Consider the following 24,043-nt stretch of genomic DNA (forward strand, 5'->3'; position numbering starts at 1 on the left):
GTAGTTGGCGACTGTGTTGTTTGTCTGGCCGCTGCAGCGTGTGCTGTGCATGTGTATCAATCTGAATACGGAAGACGTCCGTGACATTGTCCCGTTGTAGTTACCAGGTTCCGTAGTTGGCGACTGTGTTGTTTGTCTGGCCGCTGCAGCGTGTGCTGTGCATGTGTATCAATCTGAATACGGGAGACGTCCGTGACATTGTCTCGTTGTCGTTACCAGGTTCCGTAGTTGGCGACTGTGTTGTTTGTCTGGCCGCTGCAGCGTGTGCTGTGCTGTGTATCAATCTGAATACGGGAGACGTCCGTGACATTGTCTCGTTGTCGTTACCAGGTTCCGTAGTTGGCGACTGTGTTGTTTGTCTGGCCGCTGCTGCGTGTGCTGTGCCTGTGTATCAATCTGAATACGGGAGACGTCCGTGACATTGTCTCGTTGTCGTTACCAGGTTCCGTAGTTGGCGACTGTGTTGTTTGTCTGGCCGCTGCAGCGTGTGCTGTGCTGTGTATCAATCTGAATACGGGAGACGTCCGTGATATTGTCCCGTTGTAGTTACTGAGCAACACTCCTTGGATCTGACGGTTGTCTAACAACGAAACTACACATGTCATGTGAATTCGTCATCTTATAATTTATCAAAAACTCCTGTTCAATGGATCTTGATAATATAATGAATCAACATTCATATAGCCCTGCATAGTCTAGTATTCATGAAAGTCCAACAGTAAAGCTGCATTCCGACCGACACAAACACAGGCTGCCTCTAACAAAACAATCAAGAGTGACAGTGTAGCCCCAACACGACAGCCTCCTGCTGTGTTGTAATTATGCTGTTCCGAGTGCGGGTCAGTGCCCTGACCTCTACTCTCCCCCCCCCCTCACCCAACATATTACCGCCGGTGTCTATTACAGCTTTGTTTCTTATTTTTGATACACTATAATTGCCACCGGCCGTGGATGAGTGCTGTAGCCATCTTTGCTTGCGATTGATCCGCAAGAACGTCATCACTCTGCGCATGAAAGTTGTCAGATTGTTTGATGCGAGTGATGCGTTACGATAGAACGCCTGGTTGCTAAGCATGAACAAGAAAGAATGATTGCTAGGTATTAAATATCCTTAATCCATTTGCTCCGGTATGTGAAACACACTTGGTTGCATTCAGTACAACAACCCTACACACCCATAGTGGTTACTATTATATAATTGTACTAGCTGTTACCCGCGGCTTCGCACCCAGTTACAAAAACTGAAGGGCGTACCCTTCTCAGTGAAAACATTTATAGTGTAATACGATGGAGCACTGTTATATTTTTCAAACGAGTATACATATATCAGGTACATAAAATTTCAGTATCCCTGGTTAAGAGATTTAAAAGTTAAATACAATTTGATTGGTTCTATTTTAGGTTTTGCACATGTAAGGAGTGTACACTTCTGGTTAGAATCAATACATTTACGACGGTTCAGTTTGCCTGTCTTGATGCCTGGATAATAAATGACGTAGGAAAGGTCTCGGAACCTAATTTGACCAAAAAGTGTCAACTTCCTTCTGTTTGGATTCACTTTCGTTCTAATGTATTTCCGCCACAGCTAGAGTTTGCCTTTTTGTCCCGACGAAGAACATATTATATACAGAGTGTTCCGTAACTCTCTGGACAAAGGTATACCACATTATTGCTCAGGTCAAGACAAACATATTTCACCAAATGAACATGGGTCTCTGATGCTTAGTTTCCCATCTGTCTGTAAGTGTTTTTATTCAAAAATTAATATCTCAAAAACCAATAAATTAAATTATACCAAATTTGGCTTAATTGTACAAAGCCATTTACTGAAATAATATCGTGAAATTATCTTTAGTATTTTCGAAATTGCAGCCATAACTTTTTTAAGCTTTGAATATCTTAAAACCAGCAGTTTTCCTCAATAACTACAAGAATATCAGGGTATTATCACAAATTTAATGACACCAAAATTATTTAAATCTAATAATAAATAGATGATTTATAGCAGATTTACTGTGACAGGACATGGTCCACGTTGAGAGCTGCGGTTTATTCATTGTTTATATTGTTCGCCATTAGATAAGAACCCATGTCTTGTCACAGTACATCTGCTCTAAATCATTTATTTATTATTCGATTTAAATAATTTTGGTGTCATTAAATTTGTGATAAACCCCTCTAAAAGCTGTTATTCTTGAGAAAAATTGCAGGTTTTCAGATATCCAAAGTTTAAAAGTTTTAATGACCGCCATTAAGAAAATAGTAAAGTTATTTTTTTTAGTAACTGGTTCTCTTATCATACATATCTGAGCCAAATTTGGTATAAATTAATTTATTAGATTTTAAAATATTAATTATTTAATTAAAAAACAGATAGATGAGATACTAAGCATTGGAGACCCATGCTCATGTGGTGAAATATGTTTCCCTTGACCTGAACAATGACAATAGAGAGTTACGGGACACCCTGTATATATACTTGAAAGGTTGTCACAATCCGTGTGTGTGTCAAAAAAGTGTCAATTCCGGGCGTTTAACTTCATTTCCGGTCTAATTTATTCACGGTTCCACAGGTGAGTTTATGTTGTTGCGCTTGCCAAGAAAGGAAAAAATTATAGCCCATATGTAAGTTTCAGAAACCAAATTAAGTTTAAAAACTTTTAACTCCGGTCTACCATATTGGTTTTGCCTCTTTACCCCGATCAAGAAATAATATACATACGTAAGCTTCGAAAGACTTCTTCAATACAAAAAGTACCTACTTCCGGTAATTATGATTTCGGTATAAAGAAAAGAGTGAAAAATGCCAAAAATGGGTTAAAAATGAGAAAAAAATAACTTATAATTTTGCGTGAACGGAATATGTTGCTTTTTGGACGATGGTCTGGGAAAGTATCCACCCTCGTTTTTTTAAATCACACCTTCAAGGGTGCCAACTGGTTTCGAGTCAATGTGCTAAAATTCATAGCTTTGTTCATTAGTGTGTGTGTGTTTTTTTTTTAATTTTAAAACAGCGTTTAAATTCAACTTTCAACACATCAGATGGTTTATATTCATCATTGGTGAAATTTCTAGAACAATTTAAATTGTTTTTTACAATCTGTACTACACTACCGATCAAACACTGTACTTATTTATTACTTTCTAAATTTAAATCCAAACAATTAATGTTTCAGCCTCAGGGCTACTTCAGCTGAAAGTATCAACAAATGTTTAGTGTCAGTTAAATTTGGCCTACGTTTCATAAATATTAGCATTATTTTCATAAATTCTAAAATATACTAGTAAACTTTCCAGATCTTTCTCTTCCCATAAACTTTGCTCGCATTTCAAAGAATTATTATACACAAAGAATTATCCGAAATGGTCCAGCCGTTCTCGAAATTAGCGTTTGGCACCATATTTTGTGATTCATTTTTATTTACAAGATTGTAATAACCTTAAACCGGGAAATAGTAAAATAGGACGCCCACAAAAAATATAAAACAGAGATTGAACAAAAATATTGTCCGCAGTGCGATCCAATTGTCATGTATGATAATATAGAGACGCAATAGCATTCTAGCCTATTCTGTTGATTGGCCTTGGTTACTATTCTCAGTAAATAGTATGTTTGCTTAAAATTATTGACTTTGAATTTCAAAGTTTAAAGTAGAATAGAGATGAAGTTTAGGTCCGGAATTGAAACCAGTATCCCCTTGCTTCGTTAAGAACGTAGCCAAAAAATAATTGGGGGTCAACAAAACCGATATTTTCCCGTAGTGGACAGAGAGTTGTCTAAGGTCCCACTTTGTTCCTAAAAAAGTTCTTCAACCGTTTCTCTGTTGAGACCGATATTTTACCACTTTTTGTTTAGTAATATTGAATTATTTAAATAATACCTGTTTACTAAAAAAGTAATTAAAAATTTGGGGGGGGTCGGACCCCTTAAACCCTCTCGATGGCTACGTCTTTGTGCTTCGTACATTCGGAATCTACTAGTACACCGCTCTAAGGACAAAGTTGAGTCACAAACTAAGTTGTGTTTACTACTGAAGATTATAGCGTTCCTGCTGCTGGCTCCGGTCCATTTACATCTCATAACGTACTTCTAAAACTTGGCGTTTTAATTTGTACTCATAATATTTTGACGTGACAAAAAGTTAATGGTTGTACAACAGCTATAATTGTGGCTGCTGCCACTGGCGTGATGATGCCGCGTGTTTAACACATGTCGACTTCCACTGACTGGCATTCTAGTGGCAGCATTCCAATGCTTGATAAGTAGCATTCCTCACTGCTTCATTGTTTTTATGGGCTGGCTGTAAATGAGCCGCTCATGCTTGCCCCCTTCCTCTGAGCAGTGGGTGCATTGTTATAGCCTACTTCCCATGTGAAGTCTTGTAAGTCCATGTGATACTCAGCCTCTCCGAAGTGACGGTAGCTAGACGTGCATCACCCTATCGCCTCCGATACACATTTTAGGACGTAACGGATAGACGTTTTCAAACACGTCTAGCCTTCAGCCTCTCCGAAGTGACGGTAGCTAGACGGGCATCACTCTGTCGCCTCCGATACACATTTAGGACGTAAGGAAAAATTATAAAAATCGTCTTTGAAGAGTATACCGGTACTTAAACTAATAACTTAAGTTATTATTAACATTAATATTTTTAGTTTTATATTGAAATCTAATATTTTCATTGTGGGATAAAAGATTTTCTGTGCTCCTACCCATCTTGGATGTTTTAAAGATTAGGAATTTGTGTTATACGATCAGGAACTGTACTTGGGGGTTTACCAGGAGATGTCCTCCACTCATACATATTTAGGCATATTTCTTTTGAAGTGGAGTTAATATGACATCGTTTAGACTAGATCACTATCACATAATCGCATTTGGAGACAAATAATGAACAATCAAGAAGATGATACGTATAAGTTGAACTAACTTCTGTTCTATTTAATATATAAAGTTCTTTGGTTCACCCCTCCCCCCTCGTAATTTTAATCTATAATAGTTTTTTATAATATACGCCTTCATAAGCGAATTTTAACATAATGTTTATGCTTAATCTACCACACCATAAACTAATTTCTAAATGTGTACGTCACAGGTTATAAGGATCTTTTTTGGGTTGTAAGTAATTTTACGACATATTATTTGCTGACGTTTTAGTTTTGGTGTATCAATTATTTTACAACTTTCCTCACAATTGGTTCTTTCCACAAGTGGTGTTAGGGATAAGTGGCCTGATTTGTCTCAGTTTATTGTTGTTGGCTGAGAATTGAGTTGGCTATTGTTCAACAGCGTTCTTTCAGACCTGGTGACAGAAAATTTGTTGATATGGTTTGCTAATTCTGGCGGTGACGAGGTGGATTATTTGTCAACAATTAGTGGCATCTAGCCGATGGCCTGAGGTGTTGCCTTCGCTTTCCGTTTTAGTTTGAATCCTGTAAGCGTCTATCAGAAATTTAAAAGTGCGCGTTGATTTTTGTAGGTTTCACAGGGTCCCTTTGTACATTTCCTAAACAGTTTTTATTAGTTCATGTATTAAGCGTTATACATCACTTTTCTTGTTAAGAATCAGAGAATAAACATACAACATTAAAAGTAAAAATAAAAATAAATATATGTTTTACAGCATATACTGTATTTAGTATTTAACATGTGAAAAATATATATTAAATCAAAGTATTCTCATAATAATAAACTATAAGATGTTTTAAAAGTCTGAAATAGCCAAAATTGTAGGAACTTTTGTTGTGGACACAAAAATATATACTGCTGTGGGGTTCAGGAAAGACATGGAAAAAATTTGTATGTTTAAAGAAAAAAGAGCACAGTGGTAAATTTATGCCCATTTTCGGTTGCTAAGCAACACATTGAAATAAACAAAATAAAATTACTCTTATGCAAATTAATGGGGTTTTCAACTTTTTTATGAAGTTAGATGATGTAGAACAGTGTATGCGTTAGTTTTTACTTAAAAATTAGTAAACTAAAACTTTCACTCTGGACTCAACAAAATGAGTCTTAACAGATTACATTAGAATATCACGAATATCACTTGATCTTCAAGGATCAGCCATTCTGAGGTATTATATAATGAACTGTGTATGATAAAACTTTGCTTGATTCGAATTAAAAAAAATCTTCCGAACAAAGAGCAAAATTATTTGGTAACAAACAACGATCTCCGCGACACAGAGGTTAACAATAAAATCACATGTACAGATTGTCAGCTAGAAACAGGATAAAATTAAATCAAAGACCGTTAACATTAAAAAACTCATAGTCTTTCGATTAACGTATCATTTAAAGGTCTTTGACCGGTAATGCTTTTAGCGACAAAATACGAATCTAACCAAACGGGGTCGGTCGGTCAACGCTTCTAGGGTTAAACGTTATTCGAGTTTTTTTTAATCCAGAATTAATTTCTTAGCAGCATCTGATTCGTGTTGACCTCGATACAAGAGGTTCTGCCAATCAGCTGATTCCATTTAATACCGTCGCCTATCATCTGTTTTGCATATCTTTGTTGATAATATTTCCGGCGCAGACTCTGGGACATCTGCGATAAATCAACAATTCTGTTGGCTTTGATCTCACCATGTATGAATCCGGCGTGCAGCTTGTAAATAATGTCTCGTTGATTTTACTTATTCGTATTTTAATTACTGTGACAACATTTATGTCCTTTGTTATATTTATCCCTTTCCCCACTACAGAAAATGTTATCGCCCTATATGATTATGATATGTATAATCTATTAATTGTAGACATCTAATTAATAGTCATAGATAGTTAAAAAAAAAAACTCTAAACTAATCTTTTTCCAACTCTTTATACTTGATATAGTATATTAAACAGTACTGCCGATCATGTGCCATGCATGTGTGGAATAAATATTATGAACGATTCCCTTTGTCTTCTCATATACTGCACAAACACATGCCTGACAGACCTAACATATCCACAAGGAAAACTTTGTGACTTATTTCCTCTTGGATATCCCAAATTTAAATACATTCAAGAAAAATAATTTGGTATTAAAATAGCCAAAACGGTATCATAAAAATTAACATCAAAATAAAATTATGTCAACCCACATGATTTTATTCTGTGGTATAAACAATTTTGTTTTGTTTTGATACATTTTACTACTTTTTTACACCCATTTTGGATATTTCGACCAATTCGGTAAAGAAGGCTTTATGTCTCAATATAATAACTTTATACAAATTTAAAATTTAACTTTCAACCTCAAATTGTGACCTAAGACTGAATTGTTATTTTATTAAATTTTACTAATTTACAAAAAGAACTGAAACAACCTTATTTAAAATATGAAGCTTTAACTGCTTGAAAGTACAAAACAGCATAATTTTATTTTAATTAATATAATCGCACAATTATTATATTACATTAAACCGAGTGTTTATTTATATGCAAATACTAATTTGTTGTTTAATTGCTCTTGTTCCATTATTTTTAATCGCCTGCATGATCAACCATTTCCGAGAACGTTAATGAATAAATTATTGAGCCTGAAATATTTTACTATAAAATGTTTATACGTTTTATATACAGGGTGTTCATTTGAAAACTTCAAATTGACTTTTAGCCCAAGTATCAACATTCTGTAAACGGGAATTTATAGTATTAATTGGGGGAACAAAAAAAATATTTTCAAAAGGGGGGTGCTCACCTCCATGCCCCCCTGTTCCCAAAGCCAACATTTTGCAATGGCAACTAATACCTTGTGGCACCTCAAATTGAAGCTAAAAAAATGCTGTATTTTGGTAAAAAGAAATTGAAATCGGCCAAGCCGCTTGGTATCAGCAGCCAATAATGTACTGTACTACTGCTAATAACAACAAAATTACTCATGAATACTGTTGTAAATCCTTTGTAAACTTCAAATAGAATGTTCAAATTGGTAGCCATTGTTGTTTAAGCAAACAAAACCTATTTTCAAATTCTTGCCTAACCTTACTAAAAGTTTCTCTGGTTAAACATCTGCACTCAGTAGTGATCTTGTTTTATGTCTTGGACACCAGTGGGGTGCGTTTAAAAAACTACTTATTTCAAGTGACCCCTCAAAAAAAGCCTAAGGGTGTTAAGTCTGAAGACCTTGCCGGCCACTCAATTGATCCTCTTCTACCGATCCAGTGATCCGGGTAGTGTGCATCTCGCCATTGTCGCACAGGAAGAGCATAATGTGGAGGAGCTCCATCTTGTTGAAAATAAAAGGCAAGAATTTTAAAATAGTTTTTTTTTTTTGCTTGAACAACAATTGCTACCAATTTGAACATTTTATTTGAAGTTTACAAAGGATTTACAACAGAATTTTGATACTTGGGCTATAACTCTTTTAATGCGAGTTTGAAGTTTTGAAATGAACACTTTGTATACAATTTCTATAGTCAGACGTTTGGTATTTGTACAATCAACCATTATCCATCATACTTTCTCATATTTCATATATTAAACCACAACGTCTTTTGTTTTTATTCTACCCCCTTATTGTTTTTTAAAAGTTAGGTATCTACTGGGTCGTACCAGGAGATCTTGCATACTCCCCCGGAAATCAGTGATTTATATACGTACTAGCTGTTACCCACGGCTTCGCACGCAAATCTTAAGAACCGAAGTCCTTATATTACTTAGTAAAAGCAATTATGCGCGATTGGCTGCGGGTAACAGCTAGTTCGTCAATAAATTCGTAGTATCTTATAACGAAAACTCTTCATTTTCAGTAAAATACCAATTACAACCAAATACCCACGGCTTCGCACACGATTTCCTACAGAAAAATTGGGACATAGGAGGCATATTTCTTTTGAACGTCGTTATTACCCTTCTGAGATAAATGATAGTCACTGAAAGATACTCCAAGCTCATGATCTATTTAAGATTTAAATTTTAAAACAGTCTCAATATGCACCTGTGAAATAACTGGAATTTTTCTCCAATATCATGGAGATTTTTGTATACAATTGAACTATATTAGACCATCGTGGACAGGAATCGAAAAGTCGGAATTCATTAGCGCACATACAATGTAATAAATGATGGCGCTCAATGTAATTTAGAAACGAAAATAGGCATATTTTAGGTACATATTATTACAGTCTAATGATTATGAGCTTCAGATGTTAAGCGAAATTGCGTATGGTTTTTATTTTAGGCTTTGCGCGTGAATCACTTCTGGATCAAATTAGTTATATCTCCGATGCCATGATTGAGCTTGCTTTGTTGTCTCGATTGAGAGAATATGTACACACGGAGTTTTGAGAACCATACTTCTGTCAAAAAAAAAAAAAAAAAAAAAAAACAACTAAGGTTGGTTTTATAACATTCTTTATATTTGTAGCCAACGTAAGATAGTAATTTTGATATCTGCATTGCTCTTCTGATCAAGCACGAGTATGGTTTTATATTAGATATATATTGCAGTTAAAGGTGAATTTTTACGTCAAATTTGAATTATATTATCTGGATAGTAAAGTCTATGTTTAACAGTGATTGCAGAAACAGTTGAAACAAAATTTGCTGTTTCTCTTAAGCTTACTCTATGCTTTCAAACTATAAGTGTAAAGAAATTTAAAATAGTAATTAAATGATATAAACATATATTTCTTTTGTCGCATTGTGTATGTTTACAAAGAACAGCTGATTAAATTTGAAAAGGCTCTTTCACTTAATAACATATGTTTGCTGCAATGCATTTCTTACGGGTATTTCTGTAACTTTTAGAGACCAGTGGGGCGGAATCCTGAATCGGGAACGGGATAAAAAGTATCCTATGTCCTTCTCCCAGTTCTTAGCTACCTCCCTACCAATTTTCAGCCAAATCGGATAAGCCGTTTTTGACTTATAAATAGTGTAACTAACACGACTTTCTTTTATATATATAGATATTGATACAATGAAACGTTTCTTTTTGAGTCTCATTTACTTTTATTTATAATAAACATTTTTTCAGTTTAATACAAAAAGCACAATATATAGAGTTTTTTTTAAATAAGTGATAATATATAAATCTTTAAAAGGATATATTTTCATACAATTTTAGATATTATGTGGTACTTCAAATTTAAATGAACATAAACTAATATTTTGTTTCGAATTATCCAAAATGTTTAAGCAAAATACTCGTATATCAGATTTAACCCCTCCGCTCTACAACAGATGCCTGATAGTTTCTGATACTACTCTATCTATATAATTGCTAGCCTACTGATAAAACACATTGTAAAGTATGGACAAAATCAAATGTATCAATCTTAGTTGTTGGGTTTTAAAGCATTAAATAACTTTACATGAAGATCAGACAATAATTTTAAAGCAAAGATAAACAATAATAAAATGTTATAATTATATGCAAACCAAATTCAAATTGAATAACCTTATTGTAAAATACACTTCAAGGTCACACTATTATTTTGAAAAAGATAACCAACTGTTCAATAATCTAGAATTGCCCAAATTTTTCAAATGTTCTATTGCTCAACGTTTTCTGTTTTTTATGTGTAACGAAATAAAATATTTCCACTTGAAGGTGTAAAGCATTATACAGGGTGTCCGGTAACTCTCTGGACAAAGATATACCATGTTATTACTCAGGTCAAGAACATGGGTCTCAAATGCTTAGTATCCCATCTGTCTGTCTGTATTTGTTTTCTATAAGGAAAGGAATATCTTAAAAATATATTAAATTATACCAAATTTGGCTCAAATGTTAACGATAACAATACTAGTTACTGAAATAATATCGTGAAATTATCTTTGGCACTTTCAAAGTGGCAGCTATTAAAACTTTTAAACTTTGAATATCTTAAAAACCAGCAATTTTTCTCAACAATTACAAGAATAACAGTTTTTAGAGGATTAAAAAAATCTAATGACATCAAAATTGTTTGAATCGAATAATAAATAACTGATTTAGAGAAGATTTACTGTGACAAGACATAGCCCACATTGAGAGCTGCCGTTCATACAGTTTTTTGTATTGTTCGCTATTCGCTGAGAACCCCAATGTTGTCACAGTAAAACTGTTCTAAATCAGTTATTTATTATTTGATTTATATAATTTTGGTGTCATTAGATTTGTGTTAAAATCATCTCAAAACTGTTATTCTTGTAGTTCTAGAGAAAAATTGCTGGTTTTTAAGATATTCAAAGTTTATAAGTTTTAATAGCCGCCATTTTGAAAATACTAAAAATAGTTTCATACAATTTTTTCAGTAACTGCCCTTGTTATCGTTACATTTAAGCAAAATTTTGTATAATTTAATTTATCATTTTTAGGCTATTAATATTTTATTGCAAACACATACAGACAGATAGATGGGAAACTAAGCATCGGAGACCCATGTTCATATGGTGAAATATGTTTGTCTTCACCTGAGCAATAACGTGGTACACCTTTGTCCAGAGAGTTACGGGACACCCTGTATAGTAGTCTACATTGTTTATATTGCACACCAGGTTGCCCTGTACGCCACCTCCAATTCTGTTAAAAATTTTAGGACGGAGATTGTTTTTAATTACTAACAGGAACAATTACATAATTGTTATTTTACAATGTAATAACAACATGTCTGTATCGACCGAAACAACGAGCTTTGTACTTATCACGTTATGAGGCAAAACAATGCATCCACCATTCACACCTATCCTACATGGTCGTACATTCAGTCGCACACACTCAGTTGGCACAGACACTCAGTCCAGCTCGGCTGTCTTCCAACCTCGAGTTTTTACTTGAGGTCCCCGTTACTGGTTGTACCGAATTGTCGAAACACATGGTGAGGTGGTAGTAAAAATTTGAGATTGCAAAATTCACATGGACGTTTAATTGGGGCAAGAAACTTTCACAAACCACTTCTAGATATTAAATAAAAATATGGCTTTGCCACGTTGCTGCCAAAATAGAGTAAGAACGCTCTCTTTGGGTGGACTTAGGAGTACCAATGTTGAAATGTTGCCTACGAAAGGATGAAGGAATCATTTTGAAGTATCCTCGTAGAAAAAGGACTAAAGTCAACACAGAGGCTCCTTTCTGGTAGGTCGGCTACAAAGTTCAAGAGAGAAAAGATTACTTCGTGTGCCAATTATGTAGGTTATTATCCCGCCAAGAATTGAGTTCCAAGAACATAGGAGAAACTTAATAATAACCAGTAATGAGTAACAGGGTTGCGAAAATATATTTACACAGATTGTAACTAAATATTGGTACAAGGTTGGTAAATAACTCAAGCCCAGGTGGCCAAGGTTGACTTTGTAATCAACCTTGGCAACCCGGGCTTGAGTTATTTTCGTCTCACGGGAAAGATTGTTGACAAACAGTACACTTGCATTATCATTACTGTGCACAAGACGGCTGTAGAGAAACAGCTACGAGTTTTACAAAACCTTACAGTAAAATTCAAAGTAATAAGTAAAATAAATAACTATTTGAAATTTGTGCGCTGCATTACTGTGTAATTGCAAGAACAAAGCCAGAAAAGAATGGGGGAGAGGGTCAAAACGACTGCTATTTTCCTGTATTGGACAGAAAGTAAGGCCCCATTTTGCTCCCTAAAAAGTTCTCGACCCGTTTATATGTCGAGAACGATCTTTCAGCAGTATAGATCAGTAATACTCAATTATTTAAATAATAATAAAGTAATTGAATACATTTCAAATTTGGGGGGAGCCCCTTGCTGGCTACGTCCTTGACATTTAACCATCATCGAATTGCCAACTTACAGTAGAAATGAAGCTCCTTGCAACATTTCAAACATTTAAGTCACATCGCTTTCGAGATATAGTGCGGACAGACGAACAAATACCTTAGAGAGACAGAAATTAAACTTGTCAGCCCCTCGAGTGCTAGGCTTCACTAAGGCTCAGAAACTAACTGACAGAATTTATTTAAAAATGGTTTATTAAACAATTAATTGAAAAAATTAATAATTGAGGGGGGTTCCGGACCCCTTTGACTCCCTCGATAGCTACGCCCCTGTGTCAGTGCTGTAGCTGTAGGACCAGCCTCTGGCCTAAACGACCAGTGTGCGTGGTGAAGCTCTCATAATCCGCTAAATGTCTTCCTTAGATTATAGACGATACGGCTCCCGCTCCACCGCAGACGGATAGCCGGAGTCCTCCCCTCCCCCCCCCCCCCCGACCCCACCAATACGACGCCGCACTTATTGCTGTCGGCTTATCGCGTTGTAAAAGGCTGCACTGGGCCCGGAGGGGACCCTGCAGCAGTTCTCGGAGTCTGGGCCATACAAACATTCCCTACACGCACACGTATTCCACCGCACACAGGCACGACACAAGATAACGGGCTGAGCTTTGACACAGTGAATTACGACTTACTGGACCAGTGGGTTGGTTATTCGACTACGGTCGGAGAAAATTACGGAGATTCCAATTTTTCGGAAAAGATTAAGTTTAGAGAGAGAGAAAACGGATGTACACTATCTTTAAACAATGGAGATCAAAGATAAGATTTCCATCTTTTCCCAAACAAAAAAGAGGATCTCTAAGATCTAAGATTTTCTCTTGGACATTTGTAAAGATGTGGCCTTTAGTTCATTGCGCAGAATTACAGGTACCTACATCATACACTTTGAGGTGAAGAGTTTTCAATTGGACAACCCCAGTTTTAGGCAACCGCGATTAGATTACATGCCTCACGCCTTCACTGGGACTTGGGTCTGTTCCTGAAGGTACTTCCAGCAAGCTCTGGATAAGCCCTAAAGATTGGTTTTAAAACTCTATTATAGGCCTAGATATGCTGTCTTATTTTCAAGAGACTGTTTGTACTTATTCCGTTAATTTGATTCATGTACTAATGATTTTTTTTACTGTTTGTCTGAATGCTTAAGTATCATGTATTGATTTTTTTCACTCGTTTTGTTCCCATAAATGTTAGAAATATATCGGGCTTGCCGTGCAAACCATAGGCCTACTGTTAACAAATGTTAAACCGAACCAATAACACTCATCCGCTTATACAGTGGAGTTTAAAAGAATCTGTGCCGTGATTGATTCATGTTTCATTAATCAAGTAACGGCATGACAATATGACAATAAACAATAAGGCTTCTTTAACACAGGCCGCCAGTTTTTATCTTTTCTGTTCAAGTTATTTAATTTCTTGGTTATTTCCAAGGTTTCTACTCTTGTCCTTGGATAGTAGTCTGTTATTTTTGCCAATACTGGTTTTGTAAAATTCTATGCAATATAGCAAGTGACATCGTGTCATATCTGAAAGTTTTAGCCTGCTCAAATACCTTTTTGACGTGTTGATATTTAGTCTGACTCATTTTCTTCCTCTTCTTTTTTCTTTCTTATTTATGTAATAATAATTTCTCACCTGGAAAAGGGTATAGAATACAATCCTCGAAAGGTCGTGTTATACATTTTGTAAGATATAGCCTCACTGTGACAGATGTCCGAACCTTATCGTCAATATCAATCTTTAAACAAAACTCTTTGATATCATGTTTTTTTTTAATATCCTACCTTTTTTACCAATCGCTCCATAGATGTAAGAAGAATAGGCGAGTTTTGAATGTTCTTGATCTCTATTTGGATCACTCTCAACACCACATATCTCAAGAATAACTTTTCAAAAGTATTTATTTTAAGGGTTTTTTTTTAAGTTGTTCTTTGCATACCAGTTATCGTTATGTAAGGTATAATTACAGCACGATTAAAAAAGAATTAAATATCCATCCTGAACTAAAAGGCTGAGAGGTGGGTGACATTTAGCGTTCAAATACTGTAGGCGATTCACGAGATGATCACTGCCCCAGTACACGGTGCATCTGTGTATTGTAGTGGTATCACTTGATTTTGCAGGCACTTAAATTAAGTCTACAACATTAGTGCACACGATTATAGCTAGAGTCTCACGAAAGGTAATTAGCGCCTTCAATTTGTGGATATGCAGCGGCCATACATAGGTCATCTCATGACTCGCCTACAGTATGGGCGTATGGTTTATGTTGGTTTTCATGTACAGCGTTCTATACCACCCTCTAATTGGAATGTCATGTTATAGGAAATCATCTAAGCTGTCCTTTACTTTGTCCAAACTACTGATACATCATCTACGCAGAAACCAATCACTTCAGGTTATGCACCCTACAGTACGATCTTCTCAAAGTTTTCCGTACACAAGTTTTGCCACTTCAGGTGACATAGATGACCACATCGACACCTATTTCTCTCGTAGAAGTTAACGTCTAAAAAAGGAAATAAGTTGAGGAATGTTTCTAACTTTAAAGTACCTACTTCAAATAGGATTTTTCCGTAAATTTGTCATCGTCCGGAAAATGTTTGTAGGCTATACACAACGACGGCAACTGTTCAGAAAACCATGTTTCCTCCACAATCCTCCTATCTTCCAAACCAAACTTTAAACAAAGAACTAAAATATTTCACTTTGTGAATAAGTGATGACTGGAAAATGAATTTGATATGAAATGCAAACACGTATTTCATATTAGCGAAATTTTAAATGTGCCCGTCTAATGTTTCCACTTTAATGAACACTTCCTGAGAATGTCACTTAAATAATTGAAACCGTCCTTGAATTATCTACGAATCGAATCGGGGTACAAGGTCAATTTAGGAACGTTTAGAGCCCATATTTTTAGTATCAGGAAGCTAAAGTGAATGTTTACAATAACGATCTATTTCAAGGCTAAACAATCTTACATGAAAGGTTGGTATGGCAAAAGCTAAGGTTACCGTAATATTTAACTACCTAATTAAATTTGGTATTGATAAATACACGGATTAAAACAGAAAACAATCAAACCTATTTTACCACGCAGTCGAAATTATACCAGCCTCGAAGTCCTGCTTAATAATTTGGGCACATTTATATGACGTGAGAGTATCTATGTCAACCACTTGAGCCTACGTTGCCAAAGTAGGCAACCGCTATAATTACGTTACCAAAGCAGAAAAACTTTAGAGCCCACGCCGCCAAAAGTACGTCAACCGCTATAGTTACGCTGCTAAATTAGGCCAGTGGTTTTAAATACGTTGCCAAAGTATGTCCACTGCTTGTGCTACGCTGCCAAAGTAGGCCAACGGTTTAACTACATTGCCAAAGTATACCCACCGCTAGAGCCACGTTGCCAAAATAGGTCAACCACTAGAGCCACGTTGCCAAAGTATCCCAACCGCTATAGTTACGTTGCCAAAGTAGGACAAACTGTATAGCACACGTTGCCAAAGTAGGTAAATCGCAAGAGTCCGTTGCCAAAATAGATGAACAGCTAAAGCCACGCACCCGAATCAAGTAACCGCTAAAAGTAGCAACTGTTAGGTTATTGACCCCAAAGTAAACGCAACCTGTGGAATTGGGTTTCTTGTGTCACTTGAAATAGAGGTCTGCACTAACCCCCCCCCCCCTCCCACAATGTCCCAAATATTGGGTTAGCACGGTTGGTAACATTTATTTGCTAAGCAATATTTTTGTATTTATTCAGGACTTAATTTGTCCTCGCGACCATCATCGGTCATAACAATACGAGATATTAAAAAGCGAAGAAGAAAATTCTAGATGTACTGGTACGCTTTATCCACCTCCTTTTAACGTTTAGATTCGAATTGGTAAGTTACAAAAACTTCAAACGTAAAAGCGAGTTTTCTTTAGCCAGAGGAGCGGTTTGACGCAGAGCACTCAAGGTTCAGTACGAACTACCAATCGAGCCAACTGGTTTTCGATGTCTATGACTTCGCGATTCGTAATTTCGTAGCGCCGGGTTTCCCCACAGCTCTGGCGGAACCGCTGATTCGTGCATGCCGTGCCATTGGGAAGTAGCTCAGCACCATAAGTAACAAGCGATATGTTCCTGACCAGTGAGATACGCCTTCCTACGTTCATGTTGGCTTGTGCTGCACCGCTAGCGATGTACTACGCGTAGTAGGCCTATCTTACTGCTGAGGTACGTCACTCATAGCTAGTATACTCAAATTTTAATGTATCTATTTTTTTCTTTTGCTTTAGAGTCGTTCAAATTGCACCATATTTATTTTCCATGCAAAAGATTAGTTTTTTTGTATAAAATGTTTTAATATGATGTTAACCAAGTTTTTTAAGTACTGATAGACTTACCTCACTGTTTTATTATAAGAAAATTCCTGAAAATTCGACTTACGTAGACAATCGAAATTCAGTGTTGAAACTCAGGTAGAGATACGTCTAGAAACCACAAATAATCATACTTTTGAACTCTTAAGTAGGTTTTAAACAGGAGGATCAAAATTAAGATGTTATGGCCTAAAATAACACTTAGTAATCCGCAACACTTAACCTTTAAATCGGGTCAATAACAATAACGACAACAATAAAGCGGGATAGTAAGAAATACCTAATACAATTTCGCTGGTATCATAGTTCTGTGGTTAGAAGCGCAGCATTGCAGCTAATCCCTTTCAGTCGTTTGATTACCAAGGCGAGTGTCTGATAACACCCCGCTCCAGTAGGTACTTAACGGTTAACTAAAAACCAATAAATAAATTTATATTTTTTCATTTTTAAAAAGTGGTGGGTTGAACCTAAATTTGTTTACTATAGGTACGACTATTAAAAAAATGGTACACTAAATATTTCCCAAATTTAGCTCTGTAGGCCTATATTTTAAAACAAAGCCATAAACCATACCCATGATATATCACTAATTTTCAAAATGGCTAGATGAAGGCGATCTTTCTGGCAAGTATATGACGTCACTGTGACATCACTGTTGCCCAAACAGCAAAAAATTCACCATTGAAATCGGTAATTCTTTTTGTTTGAAATTGTATATTAATAGTGGTGGTAGTGTTGATTTATGTACTATATGAACTTTCAAAACGCGTACGTGTCAGATCGACATTAATATGTCGATTGCCACACATATATTCAGATCGACATTATAATGTCGATTGTCAGTTCTAGGGTTAAGTTTTCCGGTTCACACAGCTACGTAATCATCCAATCACACATTAAATACGTCAAATACTTCGGCTTCGCTCTGAAGAACCATCTTTAGAATATAAGCTCGGTTCTATTTATATAGAACGTTCTCCGCCATTACTCGTCTGCTACCGGTGATCCGTTATCGTGACAATTTTCACCCCCAAAATAAGTTATCACGACGTTATCAGATATGTAACGAACCTACTGTGGGGTTTTACGTTCTCTACTTCAATCATGCATATTAAATCGTTCAAGGTCAGCTCTCTGACCATATGCTTCCAGTAAGGTAATTTATTTCTACTAAAATATTTACTGCAATATTAGGCACTTTATTCAAACTCCAATCATGCTGCCTAAGTGTCACACTGCCAACCTGTCCATTAAATTTATAAGTATTCATTAAAATTTTCCTTAATTTCCGCCATACAAATTGAGGTAGTTCTTCGAGTTACTGAAGACTCTACTAATGTCGATTTTTCTGATGACTTTTCCAGATGACTAACTTTCCGCCATCCGGTTCCGCTTGGCTATTAATTAGTGGTTCACGGAATGGGATATATTTATCTGGGACTGGGAGCAAGCGGATGTGGTTATTGCAGACAGGACCGTCGAGAGCGGCTGTTGACCCGATCTACTAGCCAGTCGGTCGAATGGTCGTAGGTCAGAAACAGCACGGGGCCCAGGAATGCACTCTGAAGGACTCCTTACACATTTCCTTCAATTGCATTTTAACATTTTAAATTTAAAACTATTCATGTTGTCAAACAAGCTGCACATACCAGGCTGTATAAATGCATACCTTTATCTGATTAGAATATAAGGTGGAATATCCCAAGTTAGCAGACAATCCAACTTTTGTGTATAATAAACATGACTGCGGAAACTGTCAAGAGTGTTGTGAATATCACGATTTATTTGTTTTCTTAAGAATACAACAAAATGGCCCACCATCACACAGGGCCAACTTGTAAATGAACTATTCTTTCGAAAATATCTCAAAATCTAGGTTAGCTAATTTGTCTTTTCTAGAAGCGAATGTACAGTATGAGTGACAAGGTGATTGTATGGAACACAATGAGTGCTGGCCTATTATGGAAGTGAATGTAGATTAAGAAGAAATTACCAAATATCTGGTTATATTAATCACAAAACATTTGAGATGAGGTTGGCTAATGTTGAACCATGCTTAGCAGCCTCTATTTGAGAGGGAAGTCTGATACAGTACAAATGTGTGCTCTCACCATCTGATAGTGTACTTCTGTATAATACATAATTATATTGGTTGAGCCGTTGGAATAAGATAAATAAATACTAAATTCCTAATCACTATACCTTTCAAATAGCACCGTTCTCTACAGTATGTTAAAAGGCTCTGTAATGTTTGCTATGTTCGTTTTTTTTGCCAGTAGTTAACAAACTTCAATTATTGATCACGTTGTATTTTGACAAAGAAACTGCAAGAAGAACATAATCAATATTGTAGAAATCAAAATATGTCTATAAAGAAATGTTATAATACTCACATCATACGCCCAGGTGCACGGGATCCCAGCAAACCTCTGGACACATCTGCCCACTTCCACATCCTCATGAGTGGTGAAGAGGTTCTGCAGACACGTCTGAATGTGAGGAGCGATCCTGGACAAAGTCTCTCTGCTCATAATCATCCCAGGCCCTCCCATGCAGAAGTTCTCGTCATACTCCAAACTGAGGAGCCCGAACTCTTCCTGGTTTCCTTTTCCGGCCTGTCCCAAGAAATATGGTTTCCGGGAGTCCAATGATCTCAAGAAGTACTCGAGCCTCTCGGTTCTGACATAGACGTCGTCGTCGGCGCGGAAAAAAACCATTCGAATCGGTCTCCGAAGTTGTCCCACATGTATTTCAGCATCAAAAAGGACTTTTTCTGGGGTGGATACGAGTCGTCCACTGTTTTCAAACTGACCAGAGGCAAATCGGGACAGTCCTTCGGCCTCTTTGAGACTTCGGAGGAGAAGAAGGCGATCTTGCCCGGTACCGTTCTCCCCCAAGTTTCGTAAACAGCGACGGCCCTCGTTGGCAAATACTTCTCCGCCGTCATCACCCCGACGAAGATCAGGCTCTTCTGGCTGTTATTCGGGAACGCCGAAGGGTCGAGACCGACTATAGAAGACGCTTCTTCTTCTACTTCGGGCACTACCTTCATCAGGAACTCCTCCTCCCGAAAGCAAGGACCGTCGCTTGAGAGCAGGAAAAGTCCCGTGGCGAGGCCCAACATCGCTCCGATCAGAGACTGGACCATCCGTCGCCGTCGAGACATGGCGCCTCTGGTCACATCCAGCTGCCCTGCCGCCGGTCAGGGTAGACATGGCGACGCTTCCTCATTCCCTCTCTCTGGAACAAAAAAGGTTGGTTCACTTGAGTAAGAGATTTTGTTATGATTGTTATAACATCCATGAAATCGTATAAACACATTAGGTCGACACCAAAGGTACAGTGGCACTTCCGGTTAGTCATTCTCGGATATGGATCTCCAGACTTAACTTGTTCTTGAGCCACGACGTAAGATTCTGTAATCGTGTGGCACCCAAGGCCACCATCACATCTGAGGTGAAGTATGATGCTTTGTAAAGTTTCTCCAGACAGTACGTTGGGCAAGAATGAAGAAGGCTATATATACACGTAAAGGTGGTTAGAGCATTGACGATTTTTTATTATTTTCTGATGCCATCCAAATATGATCATTCATTAAAAAAAGGTGCTGTTAAATATAAATCGGACAAAATGTGTGAAAAGCTACATACGCAAAGTAATAAATAGTAATTCTAATATTTACTGGTTAAGCAACTATTATCTTGATCGTGTTTATTATATTTATTTATATCGTTCGTAATATGAAGTTGGAAGTATAAGGGTATGGGGGTATAATAGGGGTAGTGTGGAATGGAGGTATGAAGGAGGTCCTCAGAAGGGACAAGAATAATCACCCGCTTGAGGATATTCTGAATATTCTGATAGAAATTGTCACATAACGCGTGACTGGCGCCGCCCCGCCCAAGGACGTAGCCAGCAGGGGGCTAAGTGGTCCGGACCCCCTCCCCAAAATTTTAAATTTCTTCTATTACCTTTTTCGTAAACAATTATTATTATTTAAATGATTCAGTATTACTGATATGTACTGTTGAAAGAGCGTTCTCAACAAAGAAACAGGCCAACACCTTTTTAAGGAACAAAATGGGGCCTTAATCTCTGTCCACTACGGAAATAATATCAGTTGTCTGGACCCCCCCCCCCCAATTTTTTCTGGCTACGTTCTTGGGCCGCCGCCCCATGACTAATCTGTCGAATGAAGGACGAGGGATCGGAAGGGTCGACCTGTAGCAGCAAGAATACTAAATGTGACAGCTAAGGGTGAAATAAATAAATTAACATGAATCACACAACATAGATAGATTACGGCTAAATAATTAAACTGCGAAACGCGCCCAGCCGCGTTCGAAACGCTGTCACCGTACACTTGTCACCGGCTCGGTGAGCGTTACGAACGTAATGTGACACTGGCATAAATTTAAATAAAAAACGCGAACCCAAGCCTCTGACCTTTACCACCACACACAAGCACGCCACAACTGGTACTATGGGGTAAGCCTACTGACCTTTTGACCCGAAACCAAAACACTTCCTCCTTGGACCTAGAAGAACTTGTACTAAGTTGCAAGCCTCCTACGGTTTTTTCATGAATAGGTCTGTTGGGTACCTCTTTAGGACCAGGGCAAAGTTGTATGTGTACATTTTTTTAATTTCGCTCCATAATCCAAAAACTGCGTACATGGAAAATGTGCGATTTCCTATGCTTTTGGGAAAAAATAATCATATCTACATAATTATTTGTTTAAAAGCTCTGGTTTTAGGCGTTATTTTTTATAATATGTAATATATTCTATTAAAAATATATACTGTATAATATATTTATATGTAGAGAAAATTAATATTTTGTATACAAATTTAAGTTTAATCATGAAAAAACGTTAAATATTTAAATATTTTATGCACTGAAAAAATTATATTTCGATTTTACATGCAATTTTGCACAAATTAACCAAGTTTTAAAGCTCTAGTATTTCAAGTAAACAATCTTTGAATACTTAATCCAATTGGGTTACCAAAACGAAGTTTTTTCATGATTGCAGACAAAATCTACACGAGTATGAGACTGTTTATCAGATGAAATAAACAAGTAAAGGGATACATATAGAATAGAATAATAATATCGTTGTGATTTGTAGATCATGAATATATATTACGAAAAATGATAAAAGTCCGCCGGCGATAGATCGCACGGTTGCCCTAAGTGGGAATGGTAGAAGGAAATCTTAATTTATCAAAGTTTTGGTACTCATTTTGCAAACGCCTTGTATCACTAATACAAAATATTTAACAAGCTGAGGATCCTTTGGTCTTTCCCGCGCCATTAAATAAAAATGTATGGATTCTTGCCTCCCCCCCCCCCCGAACGCAAATCCTGGATACGCCACTGGCTAGATTCGTGGTAAAATACGAATATGTACACATAGCACACAAGTGTTCACCGCTACGCTAGCGTATTGTGTGACAATGACCAGTTGTTACATTGTTACACATGCGCGTCTTCCGCATCTGCAATTAACGTGTTAATTGAGGTTGTAACACGAAAAAGATTATTGGCCAACAAGTATTAAAACAGGGGCTTAAATAATGTCTTGCTTCCAAAGCACGCCGTGGGCGACTGTTTTCATTAAAACACTAATATTCCAGACATTTCAGCGTCTGCAGCCCCTCCGGGTTTTGGCAGTACGTAATTTTCGCCATACAGCCTGACTGCGTATATAGTGTTATACGCCTATTATTGTTCTCAAGTAAGGATACAAAAGCAGCCAGCTTACGGGCAGTGGCTTGAAGGAGAATCAAGTGAATAATATATCGTCTTCCAATTATAGTAAGAATAATTGTAAAGAGAATTTAGTAGAATACAATCAAACTTGTAAATCCACTTAATGCGTAAACGTCTTAGGAAGGAAAGTCAACTATAATTATAAGTTATAAGATGTATTTCTTAAACGTCTCCATTCACGCAATACTACTTACGTAAGATTTATTTAATCGTAATAACCTTAAGATAGTGATAGCATGTTTTATTTTACACTCTTTTAATAAATTGAAAATTTTAAATAATTGTAGCAACAAATCTCGAAATGAATAGTGTTAATTTGGAATTAACACATTATAAATTCTACCAGCTTCTTCTTATTGGAATCAAATACTTAATTTATAAACAAACACTCCAATTTTTATTTTTGTGAGGCCTTTCGTGTTCAATGAAGACATCATCAGACCCACAAACTCGAGAAAGGCCATCCGTGCGATTGCGATCACAGTCGGACTTTTATCAAATTTCGTAATATATATTCATGATTTAAAAGTCCCAATGATATTATTTTTCTATTCTATATGCATCCTTTACTTGTCTATTTCATCTGAAAGGCAGTGGGTGTGTAATCACGGTAAAAACTTCGTTTTGGTAACTGTAACGAATTGGATTATGTATTCACAGATTATTTATTTGAAACACTAGAGCTTTAACACTTGGTACATTATGCAAAATTACATGTAAAACTGAAGTATAATTTTACACTAAACACGGAAGGCCTCACACAAATATAAAATTTCATAATTATTGGAGTGTTTGTTTATAAATTAAGTTAACACACTATTACTAACAATTAGTTCAAACCTTCCTGGTACACATAGGAATTCATACGAATCCAGTTGGTAGTAGGTAAAAACATCAAATTCTCGTATCGTCGTTTATCATGGCCTCAAATAATTCATCATGTATCTTATCTTTAAAATGGGGCGCAAGCATGTAGGCTATCCTACAACAGAAAATAAGATGTAAAACTGTAAAAATGGTTGAAGAATAGCATTGTTAAAGCATAAAATTTGACATAATACTTTTACGATAAACTTCAGAAAATAATATATAGCTGCATGGCTGACTGAGTAACCTGGGCAAGAAGAAACTAAAACTGTACATTTTAGAAACTTTCACCTACAAAATATTTATT

The 24,043-nt window shown here is 36.5% G+C and overlaps 1 protein-coding gene across 1 annotated transcript in view; it reads right to left on the reverse strand.

Moving 5' to 3' along the window:
* LOC124366886 (chondroitin sulfate synthase 1) overlaps positions 1-24,043 on the reverse strand; it is a 70,803-nt gene that overhangs the window by 31,402 nt on the left and 15,358 nt on the right. Inside the window, 2 exon segments of the mRNA XM_046823486.1 lie at positions 19,487-19,804; positions 19,807-20,333. Of these exon segments, the coding sequence (XP_046679442.1) occupies positions 19,487-19,804; positions 19,807-20,259 (771 nt within the window). The 5' untranslated portion in view covers positions 20,260-20,333.

This window comes from Homalodisca vitripennis, chromosome 7 (genome assembly GCF_021130785.1).
Source record: "Homalodisca vitripennis isolate AUS2020 chromosome 7, UT_GWSS_2.1, whole genome shotgun sequence".
In the NCBI taxonomy this organism is placed as follows: Eukaryota; Metazoa; Arthropoda; class Insecta; order Hemiptera; family Cicadellidae; genus Homalodisca; species Homalodisca vitripennis.